This window comes from Lepisosteus oculatus, chromosome 13 (genome assembly GCF_040954835.1).
Source record: "Lepisosteus oculatus isolate fLepOcu1 chromosome 13, fLepOcu1.hap2, whole genome shotgun sequence".
Taxonomy (NCBI): Eukaryota; Metazoa; Chordata; class Actinopteri; order Semionotiformes; family Lepisosteidae; genus Lepisosteus; species Lepisosteus oculatus.
Genome location: NC_090708.1, coordinates 14,365,660 through 14,385,283, shown reverse-complemented (window position 1 = coordinate 14,385,283; position 19,624 = coordinate 14,365,660). Strand labels below are relative to the sequence as shown.

Below are 19,624 nucleotides of genomic sequence, written 5' to 3'. Positions count from 1 at the left end.
AATCTGTTTTATAAATGTCTGCTTTCTAAGAGCCGTATGTCACCTAAACCACACCCAAACACAATTTCTATCTTCATTTTGTGGTTTTTATTTTGAGAAGATAGTAAGTTATCCATTACAGCAGTGAAGTGAAGAACAGTGAAGTTAAACCTTTCTATTAACTAGTAGAGGCTATAAAGAACACAAACTGTATATACAGTATATAGTATATTTAAGTCTTATCTACAGCTTACAATAGGTAAAATCAGATTACTAAGGTACTAGACACACAAATCCAAATTAGCACATAACACTTTCAACTCAGGAGCATAGTATGACAAGCATATTTTAGGCATAATTAAAAATATAATATTTTCTGTTATGTATTTAAATAAATTAGCACACTCATTCAATTCAAAACACATAACTGAAATCAATCTGGTGTAGCTCACATAATTGACCGCTTAACCAAATATTTATGAGAAACTCATTATTAGTACATTACAACACATCAAAAGCAGCTATGCACTTTTACAAAAATAACTGAAAATTTAGTAGAGGCATGATTTTAAAGCACTCTACAGCACATTATATGGAATAATTACATTAAACCAGCACTCAGACCTACTCTTCAGGGACCATAATCAAAGAAGTAGAAATCAAATTTATATTAGAAGTACACTTATTCAACTTTTAGTCTTGAGTACATTCAATTCTTCAGGTTATAGTAGGTGCTGAACAGCAGCACTTATTTGAATTATATAACAAAGAACGTTCAAAGCTCCTACTAACCTCACGTGATAGTCTGTTGCTGGTCTTAAGTTTTTCAAATTACATTCTAAGTCTTCTCCACTGGAAAAGAAGAAAAGGAGAGAATTAATTGGTTTTTAATTATCTAGACCCAGCAGTCATATACCAAACATCCAGTCTGTTCAAGAGCTAGTTTTTGATTTGTTTGTAAAATTAGCAATCACAATTAAAAATAATTATGGAATTAGTAGTACACACACTCTACACCACACTTTATCATTAAACACTTGTTTTATCCTTTAATAATCTGATTCATGAAAGTTGGAATATCCCCATAACACTGCTAAATCTATCACCAATTACTGCAATACCACATAGGCATTGCAACAAAGTTTAAGGCACATAAGACAAACAGTGTGTAAACAGTTCATCATCATACAGTATATATAGTATCATATGTACAGAATATCATGCTTTTCTTAGTAGGGCACACAGAACTGTTCTCTAGTTGTTTTTTATTGAATTAATTATTCTTTAATTGAATAAGATTACAATTATAAGAGACACAAACAGTAATGTAATGGACAATGAAGATCTATACTTAACTAAGTAATGTCTAGAATCAGTATGAGTCATATTATAATTATTGATTACATTTTGAACAATTAAAAAATATTGAATATCACTCTATGCCAAGAATACCTTTACTCAAGATCAAAATCTACAGTTTAGGAATGCATCCCTATTCCATACTATAAAGTAAATGAAGCAGTGGTTAAAAGGGCTCACTCAAACACAATAAGAGCCCCTATCTAGGCTCATCATTTGCTATTTCTGTCGCAATTAAGATTTAAAAAAAGAATAAAAGACATGACTTGTTGATTTGTATAGATTGTGTGAAGCTGAAATACCCCGCAGTAAAAAAACGAATGAGGCTATTCTCCCTACAATGGCAGCACATTTATAACCATGATGTCCTACAGAATGAGCCTTTAGGCTTATTACTGAACTTCCCATCATGTCTCTTGATGATATTTACCATTTACAGTAAGTGGAAAAACATTGCATCCTATTAATCATTGCAGTTCCACTGGATACGAACTGGAGTGAGAAGCAAATGAGGTAACTGCTCACATCTGGGCCCTAAAGACCCCTGGTGAATCCAGATTTGTCCAAATTTGTGAGTCCAAAGCAAGAGCTGCCAAAACACACTGAGGGAAAACAAAGGACCTTCGTCCTTATCCTATGACAAAATGCATTAAACCGTAAAACACAACCTTTGAAACATTTTATGTGGATTGAAGCACATGACTAGAAAAAATTCAAGATGCTTCTGCAAACAGATTAACCATACTAATGCTGCTGAACCATTTGAAAAAAATTAAAGGTGTAGTAGAGGCCATTTTGTGACACAGAAATTTGATTTTCTAACTTCAAATATGTCAATAATCTTGTCATTTCCTAACAGTGATGACAGGAGACTGTTTAGGTATGACCTAGAAAATTCTGTTTTTGTTCCACTGAAATTCTTTAGGGTTTTCTACTCTTGCTATGCAAAAGTAAAAATACTGAAAGGCTTTGCATACCATCAACTTTTCATGAGCAGGTAAACTGTATTCATGAGTTGCTTTGAAGATTTTAACTTCTGACTTGGCAGATTTGAACAGCTCATTTTTGTTTCCTTCCTCTGTTCAGCACCTCTGAAATCAGTACTGGTATTACCAGCTACAATAGAAAGGTCTGGAAGATGTGAGGTTCTCAGCACTGCAGCAACATCGTTTCTACATGAAAGTCTGCGAACTCCATAACTCAGACACACACCCTGCAAGGAGTCAGACAATAGTGATCAAGCACACAGGCGATTTTCAATGCTCTGTGGCTGTTTTACATCGACAGACACTGAAATGAACGGCGGGCCTCCAGCTGCTGTCTCCACAGCAAAAAAAAAAAGAGAATAAGACAACAATAGCTTCTGATTTTATACAAGCACATAGAAATTTCACGACTAGTCCAGACATGTAGTCTTTTGTAGGGCAGCTATCATTGTGCTCTTATAAGATGAATAAAATGCACTTTCCTGAGCCTCAAGGTATAACTCCTCCCTGAGGAGTTTGTCTGGCAGTAAAGAATTGGTTTACGGTTAAAACACATCCTTAGGTTTGTTTTTGATTCATGAACCCCGATATCAGAACAGCCACTGTTCTTAACAGAAAATAGTCTACTGCATTCTGAGCATTTCACTGTTTTGTCTACCGCGTATCTCATTTGTTTAGAATTTGAAAGAGTTTAAAATTAAACAGATGGTCTCGATTCACACAGACATCACCACACTTACAAGCTCTACAAACCATAATGCGCAGTAAAACAAGAGAGATTAGTGGTAAGATTTAAAGGTTCATGTGGTTTCCATGTCCCTCAGCTCTGTCTGTTATTACTAAGTAAATGATAAACTCTCTTCTGCTTTTTATAGCCTTCAGAAATTAAAAATATCCTAGCAATTCTGCTCTGAACCTATCAACACCTATTGACCAATAATGAAAAACCTGGATGGTTTTGTTAACATTGCTTATATATTTTACCAACTGAACCTAATCTAAATGAAAAGCTTTCTTCAGGACACCCAGAGAATAGTTAATTCTTTTCTAATAAAGCCATATAAATAGGTACACTGTGTCAATATAATTGACTGAACACCTAAATGTACTGAGTTTGACCCTTCTAAATGAGTAATAATATTTGGTGCTTAAGTCTTTCATTGTTTCCTTTTGCAATCTTGGTTTTGCTGTATAAACATAAAACAACATACAACAACAAAATTCAGCTTAATGAGATTTCAAATAAATAAGATTTCACTTTATGCCAGGTGAGGAAATCATTAGAATTTAATATTTTGAAACAAAGGTGTGATGCCGAAATCACTATTGATCAGGGCACTCTTAAGAATTCATTCTTTCAACCTTGTATGTAGTTTAGTCTGTTAACACACAAAAAAATGTAATTGCTGCTTGATGATGTATGGACAGACCAAGCAGCTATACATCTAAACATGATTGACCAAGGCGGATTAGCTGACTGGTAAGTGGTTTTGTTCAAAACCACAGTGTTCACTGAATCAGCAAGTCAGACTTTTCAGACTTCACTGCTTCCAAGCAATGCTGCTCAGGGGCAAATGAGCCTGGGGGATAATAACGACTGCCTCTCCAGCTAAAGCTTGTCAGGTCCTGTCAATCCTTTTTTTCTTCACAACTGATTGGACTCTGCTGGTGTGAAAACGGGATGATTAACATTCCGTTTCACCTGGCTACCAAAACAGCGGAGCAAATTGCAGTGGTAAAATCTTTCATCAACTAATAAGGGCTTTACTTAAATTACGTATGAGCCTGCTGGAAACACAGAATTGCCTGCCATAAATTTTCAAAGTTTTTTCAAAATAATGTGAAATATGTTAACTAAACAGTTATTACTGTTATTACTGTTTTTATGTTGTTTTAAACTGTTATTACTGTCCACCATCACGGGTTAGTAATTCCTTGCCCTTAAAAATAGCCTTGTTACCCTGGAAAAAATAAGTAAAAATAAATTCTAAGATTTTCACACCTAACTTCATGAATAATATTTGAGCACAGATACAAAATACTAAATGTATGATGAGAACACAGGTTGTCTGTGGAAGATTTAGGGTTGTCTGTGGAACATATACTGTAAGCAAAATTATTTTAAGAAAACATCCATTCAGAAACTACAGTAATGCTCACCTGTAAATAATGTTGTACTTTCCATCCCTCCCCTTGTCTGAAAGCATCACCTCATAGCTGCATGAGTATGGGATACCATTGGTGTGCCTGTCTCCATTCAGGAGCCCAGACGGCGGATTCCAAGTCAATCTGGCTGTCCTGGCTTGAATGTTAGACACCTTTAAAAATACAGGAAATATTTAAGCAATCTGATTCACAGCAGGAATGTGATATAAGATCAGCTATGTGCAATTACATGAACTACTCTGCTTAAGTAAATCATTTTCAATGAGACATTTTAACACATTAAGGTCACTGAAGGTATTCTACTAGTGATCTGATCATTTTTAATATGAGGTTCTGTAGAATGTTAATAAAGCACAGTCACACGGTAGTATTCATACAAACTCCAACCAACACATTCACCTCATCACCACCATATGTATATGGATGCTTTATTAAAATTCTCAGTTTATAGTTATTGGTTTATTGAATATCTATTAAACCATTCATATGCACATCAGTTTAATGTGTAAACAAAATAAAACGTTTATTAGAAACCCACTCTGTCAGTGTCACATCACTGTCAATCTGACTTTCTTTACAGTTTAAAATGCTACTGGTCTTCTTAATATTTTGATCTGTGTGAGGTAAAACATGCTTTCAGAATAAGCAGGCATAGAAATAAACAACAGCAGCCCAGCTACATGCGAGTAACACAGATTAACAAAGATTCGCCCATTTATCAATGCGATTAACAACCTTGTGGAATAACTAATTTTTATGCCACATCAGATTTTAATAATAGGAACTATTACCATTTATAGAATTACACGTTTTATAAAAGACAGCATAATGCACTTGCCAGAGTTATAGCCTTTTAAGCCTGCTCGCAAAGGAAACTCTTTACTCCTTCGTTAGAAAAATGAGAAAAATGTAAGTAAAATTAATTTAAACTGATTGGATTTGTTTCTATTACATTTTCAAACAGACAAACACAGTTCAGGTCTATCTTCTCTATTTACTTTTAATTACATTTCACATTGATTTGCAACTGCATGCAATCTTTACTCCAGGAGACAAAAAAATGTCAGGGTAAAAGAGGAAAACAAATTTTATTAATCAGTAAGAAATGCCTAATTTTAACTACCAGTACTTGACAGTAAATCTACTCTTAAAAGGAAAACGTCTGCAATTCAACTGCACAACAAATCAAAAGGGAAGCTTTCATGCTACAGACGATGTGAAAAGGCAATGAGATTGCCCCATGTTCTGCAATAAAAAAAACAACTTATCACATGTCAATTCTCGAGTCCTAGAGGTTGTGGAAAACGCTAAAATGAAGAAAATTAGGAACGACTTATTAACCTCCACTAATTCCCAGTCTGCACCAACAAACTGTTGCTTTGTCCCATCGCCAGCCTGCATTGTACACACTAAATCTGTTCAGAACAGTGTTGATGGGGAAAACTGCTAGGATGCTCAGAGGAGAGCATGAAATTTATGGATGATGCTGTTTAAATTTGCAAAGCAAGCAGAATGACGACGACTTCATCCTAAGGCATTGCACATCTAATTTAAAACTGAATTATATGTTGCCATGATGAATTGCCAGCATTCTAATTTTTCAAGGGGACAAACATTTTCGTTTTGAGGACGGAGGGGTTGGGGGTGGGAGCGCAGTAAGAAGCTCTTAAGAGGCTAAAATTGCATTATGTCATGCATGAGTTGACAATTTATCAACTTGTAATACCTCTTCAAAGGCTTCACAGGCAGACCACATTGTGCAAACATGATTTAATGCTTTTTGTGACATTGTGAAGGCAAACAAAGTTAACTTTGTGATACAAAATTAAATTACAATAAACACACAAAAAACCACAACAAAATGAGCTAAGTTTCGTATTTAGGAGAGTCTGTTTGTATCCCCAGGCTTTTAGAACTGAATTAAGTTTATACACTGAAAATCTCATGCTAAGCATTCAATAAAGTTTTTTTTTTTAAGTTGCTGAAACCCAACCACAAGTGTAGTAAAATATCTGGGCGCATAGTTAATTTTTAATGAAAGGCAGTAAGTAGTTTTCATAGGTCATTAAACATCTCTAATATTTAATGATATTTTGATAGATTAGTCACTCAAAATAACCCCACAACTCCTTATTTAAATGAAAATCTTTGATTTAATACAAAGAAAAGTTCAAACATCAATCCTGCTTATTCATATTCACACAAAGTTATCTTTCTTGCATGAAATATTCTCTAATGCAGGGTAATCTGTGCTGGTCTCTTGCTTTATATAGTATTTTTTCAAATGCATTTTGAATATCTCAGAAAGTTCAGCATTTGCACACTGCAGCACAAAGATAAAAAAACATATAGGATATGAAACATTAATGTTTATAAATTCTAGTAGTAAATGAACTAAAATCTTAAAGCAAACCGAGAAAGAAGACTGCAATTTTCCACAGCTTTGCTGATGTCTCACAGTTTACATTATAAGCTTCAGTGACTTACACTAAATGAACTGAAGTTAAATGCCACTTACAACAGCAAAAAAACAAAATGTTGAGGTCTCAGGCCTATAATGAAAATTTCAACCTTTCAGCACACCTGCATACAAAGCAGGTTTCACTGCGTGCCTGAAAAAGTCACAAACCTGCCCAACATGCTTCAAAATTTCTAATTCTTTATATAGTTAATGCCCGGTTCTTTCTAAAAAGTTATGTTTAATGGTTGATTTAAGTCAAATGAAGCACTTCTGGCCATGGCTTCTCATCCATTTCTGGCTGGAGGAAGCCTTTTTTAAGTGATTACTCTCAATAAAGATTCCCGAGCTTGACCCTTCACTTAAAAGAGAATCATTCAAATAAGGAAGGAGTAAAGGTTTATTCTGTGCTGAAAAGAAAAGAAACACAACATTTTGGCTGTGGAGTCTTCTTCAGGTGTGGCACAAGAAGAAGGCTCCACAGCAGAAACTTTGTGTTTTCTTATTTCTCTTTTCAGCATGGAATACACCTTTACTTGTTCCTTTGCAGCCTACGCATGTTGACGCAGCTACCTACTTGAATCATTTAATTAAGGCTACTAGAAAATAATAACAGCAAAACTGCAGGTCAACAACGTACTTGGCTGCTGATTTTACAACCCAACCATTGGAGGACTGGGATGAACATTTCTTGGGCATTATGGTCCATTTCATTCCAGTTTGGTTACTAAAGGTGTACTGTTTGCAGAGTGTCCTTTTGTTTGTGATGGAAGAGTGGTGCTCTTTGTGTAATATGCAATAGTCTCAGCTCTCTATTCTGCTTAACACTACAGAAACTCAATGAGCCACTGTGGTTCTGGTATGGACTTTACCTTTTAACTTTCCTGAGAAAATGGCAATTAATTGCTATTATGTCAAATATTGGCAGCTTGCACTTATTTTTATACTATAACCATTTTTTTTCTATGGACAATAAATGAGCATAATAAAAATGTACAGGTATATGCTTGTATTACATATATTAATATAAGCTTGAGCTTGTAAGGCAACAAAAGCATCACATCACATCCCCAGGTTTGGCTACTGTACACAAGTAACACGAGTCAGCAAGGATCCTACTGAGATACTTGGCATGGAGCACAATCATTTTATTTTATTTGTCCTTTCTTAAAGGACACAGGAAACCAAATTCAATCTTCCAAGGAAAGATGAGAGGTAACAAAATTTAAAAATCATTCTGTTAAAGCAATTCGTCTTTTTTCTTTTCGATACTAAAGTGGTGAAGGTTCAAATAGATTTCTTGAACTTTCTTAAAAATAAACAAACAAGAAAGATGCAGAAAAGGTATTTTGAAAAGCATTAACAAATTCTTTGAGCAAAGGGCTAATAATATGCTCTGGCGAGATTAAACAACACTACAGTTGCAAGTACAGAGAACTTTTAAAATACAGTACATTGGGCTTATAAAAGTATTACGTGATGAAAACTGTGGTACAGCGTATCATTGATTCATCTTCACCAAATCATCTTTGCTTCATGTCATGCACACTGTGCAGGCTTTGTTTGTGCAAGTGTAAGAAAGAAGACAAATTCACTACAAAAGATGTTCCGAGTCATTCTTCTAGCAGAATTGCCTTTGGGTGGCAGAAATTATGGTACTGAACTGCTGGTACGAATAGTTCCATGGGTTTTCAACCGGACTAATATCTGGGCCTTGCTCTGGCATATGAAGGTGATGGAGGTCTGTCTTAGTCTCTGGATCATGATAATGATAATCATAATAATTGCTTACACTTATATGGCACTTTTCTGGACACTCCACTCAAAGCGCTTTACAGGTAATGGGGACTCTCTTCCACCACCACCAATGTGCAGCCCCACTTGGATGATGCGACGGCAGCCATAGTGCGCCAGAACACTCACCACACATCAGCTATTAGTGGGGAGGAGAGCAGAGTAATGAAGCCAATTCATAGAGGGGGATTATTAGGAGGCCATGATTGGTAAGGGCCAATGGGAAATTTGGCCAGGACACCGGGGTTACACCCCTACTCTTTTCGAGAAAAGCCCTGGGATTTTTAATGACCACAGAGAGTCAGGACCTCGGTTTTACGTCTCATCCGAAGGACGGCACCTGTTTACAGTATAGTCTCCCTGTCACTATAGTGGGGCATTAGGACCCACATGGACCGCATGTGATCGCCCCCTGCTGGCCCCACTAACACCTCTTCCAGCAGCAACCTTAGTTTTTCCCAGGAGGTCTCTTATCCAGGTACTGACCAGGCTCAGTGGGTTGCTAGTTGTGAGTTACAGGGTGATATGGCTGCTGGCATAAATGATTGACCACACACGCCACTCTTGTGTGCCACTGCACCTTTCTCTCTATTTCAATGAAATCACATGGATCTACTTCAAGCAAAGCTTGTGTCCTTGCATGTCTTAAGGTTCATATTCTTTTACAGTGTGTGTAATGCTGCAAGCACAGCAAAGCTACTGTATATAACAAGTAGTTGTCACATAAAATTAGAAACAGCTTCTTGAGGGTGATGGAACACTACACATATACAACATAAATATTTAGCTCAGTAGCCCATGTTGATTTTTATAAGGTGACTTATTTGATACAGTAATATCACAGAGCTTATTAAGTTTCAGTTTTTCTTCGGATCGATAAAAGCCTTTTGATAATTTCAAGCAAAATTTTCCACATTACCTTTCAACCTTCATTTCTGTAACATTTATACAAAACCTTGTATTATGTTTCTTTTAGCCTTTAACTCTATTAACCATTTGGCACAAAACTAGTGTGTTGTACTTCACCATTTTGGTGTTTCTGTTATAAATAAGTTACCAACAGATATTTTGGTTTTGTTAAACCACAATGCAACCCAGAGATACTGCACACAAATGACCTGAAACCGCTTTTCTGAATGCTCCTCTCCTAGTTTATTTTTTGTAAATTAAGGTCTCCCACCAACAGTAAGACCCTCTAATAAATGAGTGCTTTACAAATAGGGACTCTACACTGAAGAAAGACTCTCATGGGAGGATAGTTATGCACAAGTCTTCAGGTTTCGTGGTTAGACTGATATGTGAGGTGATTCTGCTGCAGCACTAATCAGCTCCATTTTCCTGTATCTAAGGCAGCATGAAAGAAGATGAGCTATAAACAGATAAAGCAGCGATTTATCTATTATTACCCTCTTGTTACCAAGCAGAAAATTTGAGGGCACTGGCTATGTGCAGCATCTATTAATTTTTTGTGTCATTGTGTATGTGGGAGGATGCATTATAATGTTCTTTGGTATTTTTAAAAACAAAAGTAAGCAGTAAACAGTAGTAAAGGCCACAGAGGACTCTGGGAGTGGGTGAAAGAAGTGCTTTCTTTCCAACTATGGTATATTTCAGAAACTGTGATTTTGTTTCTAATTAGTTGAATAAACTAATATATATTCTGAGATAAGGCCTCTTAAATGTTTTTGTGTGCGAATTTGTTTGACAATTATCAAATAACGTCCTTATCTGTTTAGCTTTTTTATAGCTTTTGTCTTCGTTTTCTTGCAAGTCCACGCAATATTTCTATTCCTTTTTCAAACCTAGTGGAAATCAGTGAAGCTAGTGATGATCCTTTCAGAGGATCATTCTGGGGAAAACAAACACTGCAGTGATACTAGCTATGAAATGAGCTAAATGGTCAGTTATGAAAAGGACTTTGGTCCTTTAACTGAAACTGTTAAACATAGATGCCTAAACCTTCAAGTGTTGGTATTCTGGTCATTTTGCAAGGATAGTATGGAAGAGAATTTTGAATCATTCCGACACTGAATAACAAACTGTTCAAACAGCAAAAACAAAATCTTATAATACATTTCATCATGCATAAACACTCAGGGTACAGACTCAATACATTTGTGTGCAATGACACAATGACACTAAGTTAAAAAGAACTGCTTAACTTAATTAACTCCACATGGCTCTAAGGTGATATTACCAGTATTATGATTTGCATTTTATTGCACTCTCAGTGGTGCATCTTAAGTGTCATAATAAAGTTGAAATTATACCAGGATTCAATTTTCATTATGTAGAACAGCTGCTTTCAACCAAACCTGTAAACCTTTTTTTACCCTCAAAGATTTAATATGGAAAACACATCTGATGAAAAATAACAGGAAAATGTATGACCAGGCTAAAATGTTGTTTCTCTCAAATTTTGATATCCCCCAGAATTCCAAATATATAAACTTTATTTGTGTTTATTCAAAAACATTAAAAGTCATTATTTCAGCAGCATAAATGTATTATAAAGTTATAAATTCAAATTTATAATAAAATGTTGAGAGAACATTAAAAGCCGAGTGTGGAAGGAGCTTGAACTCATTACCTTACGTGCAATAAACTGGCTGCATTCACAAAAACTTTTTGGTTACCTTAGTCAGGCCCTCAAAAGATTCTAGCATTTAACAGAAAATAATTCCATTGAATTCCTGCAAAACATATTCACTGCAACTTTGAAAAGGCATTTTCAATTGTGGCAATATTCTGCCACCAAGTGGACAAAGCAGACTTCCAAGATTTCGGGAAGGTTAAGGACCAATTACCTAACCTGGGATGACCTGGAACCCAGCTATTAAAACATCATATCTACAAATGAGAAATTGAGACAAATGTGACAAATTAGTCTTCATAATTCCCCATTAAGCAAGTCTTCTATTACACTTAATGTTGAACCAAACTTGAGAACCAGAAATTATGAAGCAACAAACCTGCAGTCTTTCCTCTAACCTATACAACAACCATTTATGAGTGGACCATTTCCTTCTATATGATTCATATGCAATTATGTCTGTCATTCTAACACATAGAATTGTAAATTCCAGAGCTTGATAAATCAAGGTTTGGTTATTAATCATGTTTGTGTTCTGGAAATCCTGTCAGTTTTATTTGATCATTGGAGGCCTACCTGTGGTTTTTCGATTCCTGAAAGCATGTCTTGAACTCTTTTGGTTTCTGAATCATGATCTGTGAAGAAAAGAAACAAACTGTTATATCTGTCATGTTCCAGTAGATGGCAGCTGCTACTTTTCTTAAAAGTTAAATGAATGCAGGAAGGTTATGTTTACACACTATGAACTTTTATGACATATATAGGGTGTAAAGTAAGGAATTAGTGGAGTCAGACTCAATAGTACCGCAGTAAATAAGCACTGGAAGATGATCAAAGGGGTCTGTTACAATAATAATATGTTACTGTTACAGCAAAAGTGACCCTTGTTGATCTAAAAAAATGTGGTATGGAGGGAAATTTAAAAAAAAGATCAATATGAACAATACCTTTTTTTCCCTCTCATTCCTATGTGTACACACCCTTCCTAAAAGAGTGAGTCTCTTATTATCAGTGTGCACATTAATTCAAGCAGGGTTTCTCACCTGGGTAAAGAGAGACATTTCCTAGGTAACTGCTAAGTCATCAATTTTTAAAGACATGGATCATTTAACCGAGATCAATTAAATAAAACAATATGTTAAGCTAAGTTATCTCAAAATCCAGAGATTTAAGAACACCGTCAGCCTTCAAGGTATAAAATCCCTCCTCTAAACAGCTTGTTTACAGTACCTAGTGATCCTGATTTTTAAAAACCAGTTGGGTTTAGGATGATCCATAAGACTAACTGGACTGGGACTCTTTGGGATCGGGGTTGGTTTTCCTTGCAATGAAGTAAAAACTATTAACCTTGAAGAAATGGAAAGAGTGTGGGTATCCCTTTAAATCCTTCTTCCATGCTTTTGGCAGCATTCTTCTGCTTTGGACAATACTTAAATAATAGAACACACACTCACATGATAGTACATTGGTAGAAAAATAATTTTAATTAAATTACACCATGTCAAAACATTACAGTAGCAACAACATTTCAAATATGTGGGACGGTTGTGGGAAATTGGGAAATTAGAAAAGAAAACTTTTATTTTGTATTGGTGTCTGTACCTATTCTGAAGACCATGAGAATTCCCCTTTCTTTAACATTTACTGTCTGCACCACAAATCCCACAGCCTCTCAGAAATCCCTAGCAGGTGCTATTGGATTGAGCATCCTGGAATGATTTAAAATCTGAAAACATATTGTCTGGACTCAAAGAGACGTTTCTATTCTATTAATTTCTATTCCAAGTGTTTTTACCACAAAGCTTAAACAACATAAAGGCTTTCAAACCTAAAAATAACATTGCCAAAGAACTCTAAAAAAAACAGTTTTCCCCTTGACAATTAGACAATTATTCACCTAAAGATGAATAATTGCAAAATTATTACCTTATTAATTAATGAGGAACTCCCTCATTAGTATACCAGAATAACTTTTCACCAGATACACGAATGTGATCATAATATTTCCCTGATCCATTGCTATGGATATTAACATAAGAATACAGTTGTTTACTAATTCTCATTTGTACTTTCTAAATAAGCCATTTATCAAGACAATGTTAGCAAGTTCACACTTAATACTATTAATAATAGACAACGAACATGTCTTGTAGACAGTCCAGAACATCCCAAAACAGTGCAGTAAATTTCAAAACGTCTTATGAAAGACAGAAAGAGACTTATAAATAAGTCTAAATAGATAATAGGAATCCTTTGTATTTCTTGAATGTATAGGTGTAACAGCTGCAGAGGAATGCACTTTCCTTTCAAAAGATTCAGTAAAAGAAAGAATCATAGAGTAAAACAAATGGAATATGTTCAAGCCTCATAAAGCTTAATAAAGGTCAAAAATAAAGCTGCAAATAATTATGACTGGATGCACTAATTAAAGCTTGAATTCAAAATGTCACTATCTTCACTAAGAATCCTAGGCCCTACCCCTACATAATCCACTGCCACCCTCAGTGCCAGAAGAAACCTTAACTACCTGCAAATCAATCACCTTGGACCTCACCACTGAATACAGTATAGTAATACATATCAATACATGTTATAAATAGTATAATACATATCCCAGTATCCCTAAAAGAGCCCTTCTTGTTCATTCAACTCCAGGCTATCACAGTGCAGTCCTGGGACATTCTGTGATCAGGTTCAGCCAATAAGAAAAGCTAACTGGATCTACCACCCAGAATGACAAGGACTTCACTCACATCCATCACCTTCACTCACACCAAAGGGTCAACACATAGGTGTTCTCACAAAGGAAAAACAAATACAACAGACCCAGCAATCTACCCGTCACCCACACAGGCAGGCTAGAAACACACTTACACACAAATACCTTTTAATCTTTAATGTGCTCTCACTAAATTATCAAAACACAAACTGGAATTTGAGTTTTAAAAAGGCTGGCCTAATCTCGGGCAACAACTGTGGTAAATGTGGTAAGATGTCTACTGTTCAGCAGTTACAGTAGTTATCCACCTTTTATAGTCAGCTAATCACTGAGTTGCAAGCTTTTAATACCGGGTCTCTGTTCTTCTTGTATGGTTTATTTGGGCTTTGTTGATTTGCTGAACTGAATTTAATAAAAGATGGCCACAAAGCAGAAAGAAATTTCAATGAATGGTATAAATAAAAAGTACCGTCAACCTCCTTTTTCAGAAAATGGAAAATTGAAGGCAGTTTCTAACTAGTCCCTAAACACCTGGAAGGGACTTAACTTAAGGTGTGCCACACCTGCAGAAGAACGCCCTTTTCTTTCAAAGGTTTAGGTTCTATTTTCATTCTGATGAGTTGTATTGACTTCAAATTTGCTTTCTGGACAAAGGAAAAAGGCTTAAGAAATTCAGAATGCATTGTTTTTACAGAACTCATGGGGCTGATAGTGAGTGAATCACTGGTGTGGTGAAGTCACTGCAGCGTGACCTCCAGTTGACTTTAAGTGGATAACTTTTTCCCTGAACTCTCTCAGCATTAGATGGGGCAAGTCATTCTCCCTTCATTTGCAGTCTAGACCTTTTTTCGTCCATGTGGATATGATTTATACTCTCTAGCTGAGAAAGAAAAAAGATAAAAAAACACAGCAAATCCCAAAATAGACAAACCTTGTGGCACAGTTTTTTTTTACTTTAACTAAAGGTCTTAATAGAAGGAAAAACAACGAATGAACATTTGTTGTCAGGCTTTAGATATTATGCTCTACTGCACATATCTCAGTTCTTAAGTTAATCAATCCGGATATGTGGAACCCTAGGATACTTTTATATTCCCGCCATGATCAAATAAAAACTGATCCATTTTAGCATCTGTAAGTTACAAACCTAAACTTCCTGGTGGGTTTCCATTGGAATGAAATTCAGGAAGACAAAAAGCCACCATTAAATATTGATTTTTTTTTCAACTGCCAGACAGGACAAGTTTAATTTAATGTGAGCATAAACCCCAATTCTTGCTTTTGTAATCTAGCTATTTGCAGACAATTAGAATATTTTTAATCGTTGTTTTATATCAAATGTTTTTCAGAGCTCAAGCATCCTTTTTTATAATTCTTCTCCGGCTGAAGGCCAAAATGTGTCACAGAAAGTGTCAGATTGAACCTGTAATTCTCCATAAAAGAGACTAAAAAAACCACAAAACAAATAATAGTGGGAACTCACAGTGCAGTTGGTGTATGCCAAATTATTTGACTAGGCCAAAGGTCAAAGCAATTAAAACACAAATGTTACAGCTCTACTGTCTGCAGAACTTCTTTCTAATAACAGATCAGGTCCTCATGGTACAAATGAGCCACAGGGGAGGCATAACACTGCGTCTTCTACTAACAAGACGTTTCAAATGAAACTGCATCTCAGAGGGCAGATATGGCATTTGATTCACTGAAATGCACAACAATAAAACCAAAACCATCGCTGAATTATTTTTGTTTCACATGTATTATCCTCCAGAAGGGCAGAAAGCACATGATCATATTTGTTGGAGATCTAGGCTGTGGCGTTCCTTCTTGCTATTAGCATTGGCAATAATGAACACCCCCCACACACTTTCTGAGAGACTGTACCATGATTTAATCTGCTCCTGCCTTACTAACAGGCTGTCAGGAAAGGCTAAGTCCACCATTCTGCAGTGGAATCAGTATAAAGGATGAGCTGATAGACAGACTCAAAAATATTAATGCAAGAGCTTCAGTAAAAAAAAAATAGAATATAAAACATGAGAAGCCCCTGCTGGCTGGAGATGATGCAGTCCACCTACACAAATAAGTCAGACTGAAGGGAGGGAAATCTATTTAAATGTTTAAAAATAAACTGTTGCTGCCATTCAATTGCCTAGTGACTCCCACTTGGCCATTTTCCCCTAGTGTCAGCAGGCCTCCAGTGTACTGGATATTGCCTGTGCCTTTTTTAAGTACCTTAGATGAGTTGACTTCCATATAACAGGAGTGCACCAACAGCGCTTCTAATAGACCACTTACTTGCACAAACCTCACAAACCTCTCTTTTGTGGAAGAAAATAAAAAAGCTTATTTTCCAAAAAGTGTCTATTTTCCTGTAACCATGTCACCAAAGAGCCTTGCGTTTCTCAGCAACTGACTTGCTTTTCCAAGGAACAGACTGGCTGCTTGAAAACGGTATGTCTTTTGTCCACATTTCTTCCTTCCCACTTTACCCCATAAACTTTTTTTTTTCACAAGGAGAGAAAGTGTCTGCATTTAATTAGTGAGTGAGGTCACAGGGAGAAACCATATGATGGCAAGAAAACAGGCCAAGAAATGAGAAATGAAAGTGTGTGTGTGTGCTTAAGGTAACCAGGACCAAGAGCACGAGAGAGAATGACAGACAGAAAAAGAGAGGGAAATGAGAAGGCGAGAGACAGGGAGCATTTTGAAAGACAGGGGAGCAAAGGAAAAAAAGAGAGCTTTGGCTAGACAGTAGTCCGTAGGATGCAGAGTGCTCTGTGATGTTTACCGTTTAAACAAGCCCTCCATTCCAGGCCCATGACATCACCCCAAGTTGGAAGAAGCCTGTACATATGGTTCTCAGGCTGAGGGGTTTGAGTGCAGTACACTCAGCCATAACAGAGCTTTCTTTCAGAGACAGGCTTACCCTCCCTCCTTCTGCTTAACTCTCCTCTAAGAAAGGAAAAGCAAGACCGAGTCTGTCACGCTGACAGATCCACGCTTGCACTTCTGCTTAACGGGGAGAGAAAAAAAAAAGTTACATCTACCAAATAATAATCTGGATTTTGAGTTCATCGGGTCCAATGCCAGGTTTACACGAGGGATTAAAAAATAAAACTATGTGCGGTTTCATTTCAGCAACGGCTGAATCAAATACTCAACTATAAATATTACCAGAGACTGTCATGTAGCAGATGTTTCAATGAAACATCTTTCATTTAAAAAAAAAAAAGAAAGAATACCCTACAGGAAATGTATGAAAAAAAACTTACCAATTAACCTTACTTCACATCATGCATTTTTTTTAAACAAAGAGAAAAACTCACTAACTCAATACTATCTCCAACTTTATCTTGCTCCCCATCTCTCTCAAGAGTCAATGGCTTCTGGATGCAAGCTGAAAATGCAATCTGCCACAAGGCACAAAGACATGCTTCAGTTTAATTAGGCCGGCTGGCTTCCGTGCTGTGGGAATCTGTTGTTCTAAACTCTAGGAGACACGGCAGTGGAAAGTATTTACTGAGCGTCCAAACTTTCAAATGGTAGACGTGATCCCCCCAGCTGGAGCCGTCCCGGTCAAGAGCCAGTGTGAAGCGAGTCTGCCGGACGCCCGCGTTCTAAAAAAACAAACCTGAAGGGACACCCAGGGAGACTCTAGACTGCCAGGAATGCCTTAGCTGTCAGCTTCGACAGGAGCCTACTGTACTGCTGAAAAGATACATCAGGCAGACATTTTGGTTGACAATTTAAATGCATTCACACAGAGCTGAAAAGAACACAGCTCATCTTAATACAGTCTCCCTTCAAAAAAGGAAAATAAAAACAAGCATTATAAAAAAACACTGCTAAGGCGTCTTAAGGTGCTATTCCACTTTTTTAAAGAGCGTTCGACCCTGACATCTTGTGGTTGCAAACATAAATCACTCTTTGAGATTCCCAATTAGAAACGGGTTAGGCTGCCCTCAGGGTCAAAGGATAAGGAATAAAACGCCTTTGGAAATGTATGCTTTAATTTTCCCTTTTCTTAGCAAGTATCACAATGCACATGCTTACACAGAGAAACAATTACATCCAGCATGGTCTAGATAAAACCAGAGGAACACCAGGCATAGCCTTAATCAGGTTCAGTCTGGAAGCCAATATCAACAAACCATCTGGCTTGAACCATGTTCTTTAATCCATTCAGCATGTTAGAACAACACAAAAAGCAGTCAGAAAACTATTCTGTTAGAGTTGTTGTTAAGGTAACTACATGCAATACTGGAACTGAATTGGTACAAAGCCCTACAAAAACAAAACCCCAAGACTGTATTTGTTCTTATCTCATATCAGTGCAAGTTTCCACAGCTGACAAACAGTATCTATAAAGACTGATGCCTGTCAGAAACAATTACTGAGAAGGTGTAAAAAAAAAATATATTTTTATCAGCCACACCTATGAGCAATAACCTCACTTTTGCCCAAATCCATGTGGTACATTAAAGGTTATAGAAACAGCTAGTGTTTTGCACAGCATTTCCCCAGTGTAGAAACGTAGGGAATAACTGAGAAAACCAGCAAGCGGGAAGGGAAATTAGGGCAGAAGACTGTAGGGTCTTGGAGTTCCAGAACATTTTCAACTCTAAATAGCAAACATTCCATCTGCTCACCAGCTGTGCATCCTAATCCCTTTCACAATTACTGCTTGCTCCACTCCATGAGAACTGACAAACCCCCTTTCTTTCTCCATGCTTTATTTCACACAGTTTGGCAGAGCTAATTCCTAAAGGCACATTTCCACTGTACGAAAGAAAAGGGAAAGGGGTTTGGGAAGGGTGGAGACCGTTCCACTGCTAAACGGTCCTGTGCAGGAAACAAACATGCTCGTCAGGACACTGGCTGAGTTCAAGACTTCCGTCTTCGGTAACTTTGAACACTAAAGGGTGTAATTGAGACGTTTACTTATCTGACCCCATCCGTACCGAAAAGGTATTCTGTCTGAGGGTGGGAAGTTAGGAGTGATTTGAAAAGTTAAAAAAAAAAATCACAAGCAACCTGTGATTCAGGCCGACTGGAGTCACAAGGTAAAGGTAACTGCAGGATCAGATGCATATGTGTTGGAAACAGGAACATGCTATTTATTTTCTATGATTATCTACATTCCCATTGTAGATACAATTGATTCATTTATCTTTAATTACTCCTAATAATTATTATGTCCTTAAACATCCTTTTTAAGAACAAATCATTCCACAAACACATCAAATAAACAAAAACTGAATTTAAAATAAGTATTTTAGTAAAGTATTGCACGTCCTGAAAAGAGAGGGTTACTGTCCATTCTTTTTTTTTTTCCCTGTTTGTTTCAGGCATCTTTATTGAAAGATTTCAAGCTAATACATAGAAAATCCCCTAAATCAAAGTGCTCACTGTCAAACGGGTACAAGGAGCTTCCAGAGTACCCCATATAGGCCTGGCACTTGATCTTCTGTATCATCCGTAAATGGCACCCGATTGTCTGCCTGCATATTACGCTTACGTTTACGTTTTTACAGGGGTTTTTGCAGTCTTTTAGACAGCCTTTCCCT

General features: G+C 36.6%; 1 protein-coding gene across 1 annotated transcript in view; it reads right to left on the bottom strand.

Annotated features, from left to right (window-relative positions):
- The window catches only part of fndc3ba (fibronectin type III domain containing 3Ba), a 166,330-nt gene that overhangs the window by 49,560 nt on the left and 97,146 nt on the right, over positions 1-19,624 (bottom strand). Inside the window, exons 7-9 of the mRNA XM_069197403.1 lie at positions 11,912-11,970; positions 4,485-4,642; positions 772-831 (exon numbers count right to left, since the gene is read on the bottom strand). Of these exons, the coding sequence (XP_069053504.1) occupies positions 772-831; positions 4,485-4,642; positions 11,912-11,970 (277 nt within the window). The remainder of the gene's footprint in view (positions 1-771; positions 832-4,484; positions 4,643-11,911; positions 11,971-19,624) is intronic.